At 32.8% G+C, this 2764-nt stretch overlaps 1 protein-coding gene across 1 annotated transcript; it reads right to left on the bottom strand.

The window, feature by feature from the left end:
- Positions 1-835: 835 nt before the first annotated feature.
- On the bottom strand, positions 836-1908 carry LOC145003884 (small ribosomal subunit protein eS30z/eS30y/eS30x). The gene is made up of 3 exons (XM_078962790.1): positions 1776-1908; positions 1516-1653; positions 836-1019 (listed from the first exon to the last, which is right to left on the bottom strand). The coding sequence occupies exons 1-3, from the start codon at positions 1777-1779 to the stop codon at positions 973-975; spliced, it is 189 nt and encodes a 62-aa protein (XP_078818916.1). The 5' UTR covers positions 1780-1908; the 3' UTR covers positions 836-972.
- Positions 1909-2764: the final 856 nt, after the last annotated feature.

The following is a 2764-nucleotide window of genomic DNA, read 5'->3' as shown; positions in this document are numbered from 1 at the left end:
GATCGTATTTATCAAACACTTTCTAAAATTGGTAATTCGTCCATTTTGTTTGAGGTATACGAATTCAGAAGTAGGAAAATCCAAGAATGAACTAATCTGAATTACAGATCTAATTTAGATTGAGAAACACAGAATATATGTTAATTGTGTTTTTGAGAGACAAAGAAATTGTGATATAATTTCAAGTATATGAATGTTCATACTTTTTTCTGAAACCAAAGAAAAGTTCTTATACTTGAAAGAAGAGTGGTTAAAATCCGTTAAACCAAAAAAATTGGCACAAAAAACATGTTAGTTATTGGATACAATCGATGCCTACAACATTATGATGTCATCAACACAAACCCCTTTATAAACATTTAAGAAGGTGTTTGGATAAAAAAAAAAAAAAAAAAAGTATTTACTGCTTATTTCCACAATTAGCTAACTTTAAGTGTTTGGATAAAATCCAACTTATTAAGCTAAATAAGCTAATTTTAATAAGCATCTCTCTCCGTGCTTAATTTTTATTGCTTATTCCCACCACAAATTAACTAATAAGCAATAAGCTAATCCAGACACCCCCTAAATAACACTACATAGAAATTTAACATTTTAAAAACACTCCATAGAGATTTGAACACAAACCACCCACCTTCAAGAACTTGATCGCTCACAAACTCTTTTGTTGACACAACATAAAAATGATGTCAAAAGATTCAATAACTCATGTTGATCTTTTGCATAACACGGTAATAGGATTCAATAAAACCAAATCATCAAATGTGCTATAGCAAAATCAAGCACCAAGCAACAAGTTCTGAACACAACATTTCGGTTGCATCAAACATGTAGATTGTAATAAAATCGCCATAAACACTTCTTAAATTGAAAAAAAAAATGTCAAAACTCAAAAGTATAATGACACCATACTTGTTTTGTAAACACAAAAACAACTAATAAGCTACAAGACTATGCTATTCATCAACATGCTTACTTCTCAGATGAGTTTGGGCCCCTCTTCTTTCCAAAACCAACAACTGAAAGAAAAAAAAAATGTTAGGCATACGAAAACCCAATAATATTTCTCACAATTTTCATCACAAAACATAGAAAAAAGATTAAATATGGAACATTTTTATATTGGATTAGCATATATACAAATTAAAAATTGTAGAACTGCTTAGATATTAACAAGATACAAACTAAAAATATCATTAACTTCCTAGAAGTTGTTAACAGTTGCAAAAAGAAATCATCTTGTTTTGAACACAATAAAAGCAAGAAATGTGCAATAAGTTTCAAAATCAAGTTTCAATCTTTCACATCAGCAGTTGCTAACTACCCAAATAGCATTGAATTAGGGTTTTAATCACCTTGGTTATCTGATTGAAATTTTAAATTTTAACTTTATACAACAATAATCACTTTCAAAACCCAGATTCTCCCTAGTATTTCTTAGATTAACCATCAAAAAGTGGTTATATTGTGCCAATGGGAACGATGGGATTTAAAGGATGCTAAAAGAAAAGTTACCGGCGGTGACAAAACGGCGGTTGTATTGGATGCGCTTATGAGCACGGCCACGGGGCTGCTTCTTCTTGTCTTGCTTGGCCACCTTCGGCGTTTGGCCTCTAACTTTTCCGGCACGAGCCAACGATCCGTGAACCTTTCCTGTGAACAAGAATCGAAGCAAATAACACGTTGATTACTCGACTCGTGATCATATTTCTGTTATTAAGCATCAGAAACACATTACGCTTACTAAATATCAAGAAATTTGTAAGTAAGCTTACCCATTTTCGGATGTTGAGTTCGTCTGTCGTCTGCCCTCGGCTTCGGCTAGCCCTGGCGCAATGGATCAAGAGAGACCGGAGAATTTAGGGTTAGGGAAATTGGGTGAAAACGTTTATATAATTGGGGGAATGTATTTGGGCTTATATGTTGTTCTATTTCTTCATGCTCTATGGGCTTTCATCTTGGAATTGTCCAAAGATTTACATGAGCCGCATTAATTTGGTTTAGTAGTTTTTGATATCCAAATAGGATAAAACCGGATTTGATTCACATAGGTTACATGAATATCAAGTCTGATAATAGTCAGAGGTTTAACCTGTCAAATATATCTTTACGTTGTATTTGATTTTAAATATAAATTAAAAAACAAAGGTTGTTAGGACCAAATCCCTTCTGCAACTTAATCTTGGCCAAGTCATTATTGTCTTTAAATTGAAATTCTTGGATGATGTTGAAGCAAAGCGGCCCAATGGGTGTTCAAGGTGTGTCCTTGAACAGGCCCACTTAAATTTTAGGGTCCAATTTTTTTTTTTTCAAATATTAGACTATGTTCATTGTTTGGGTTAGGTTAAGGATTGTCGATAATCAATGTAATGAATGTATCAGGTGAGGCAACCGGAAAGGAAACGATGCAGGTGTTAGAAAGATGAGCGGGAATCAAAAGGTTTTGGGGGAAAGGAAAACGGTGTTTTGGTTACTTCAATCTCGAAAATCAACATGATACTAAATTAGAATTTATGATTCGTATTTGCTTAAAATCAGAATTTCTGAAGAAGGAAATCAAAAAACAATCCTCAAAAATAAGAAGGATATCAAAACCTGAGTTCATACTTCTTCATTTCAGGCATACTGATTATAAATTGATGATGCCTAGTACATACTTTTTCTTTCTTTCTTCTTGAAAACTACATACTTCTTCCTTCTTTCTTCTTGAAAATCAGAAGCAACAATCCTATAATCTTTTTGAAAATCAGCTTTCAGTTTTTAA

The sequence above is a fragment of the Lactuca saligna genome, chromosome 7, assembly GCF_052625555.1.
Source record: "Lactuca saligna cultivar CGN05327 chromosome 7, ASM5262555v1, whole genome shotgun sequence".
Lineage (NCBI taxonomy): Eukaryota > Viridiplantae > Streptophyta > Magnoliopsida > Asterales > Asteraceae > Lactuca > Lactuca saligna.
This window is presented reverse-complemented; position numbering and strand designations above follow the sequence as displayed.

What these genes read in the sequence shown, in the direction of transcription:
- LOC145003884 (XM_078962790.1), bottom strand. An exon ending in CCGCCGTTTTGTCACCGCCG is followed by an intron (nt 1,020 to 1,515) that starts GTAACTTTTCTT and finishes TTTTTCTTTCAG; the next exon opens with TTGTTGGTTTTGGAAAGAAG.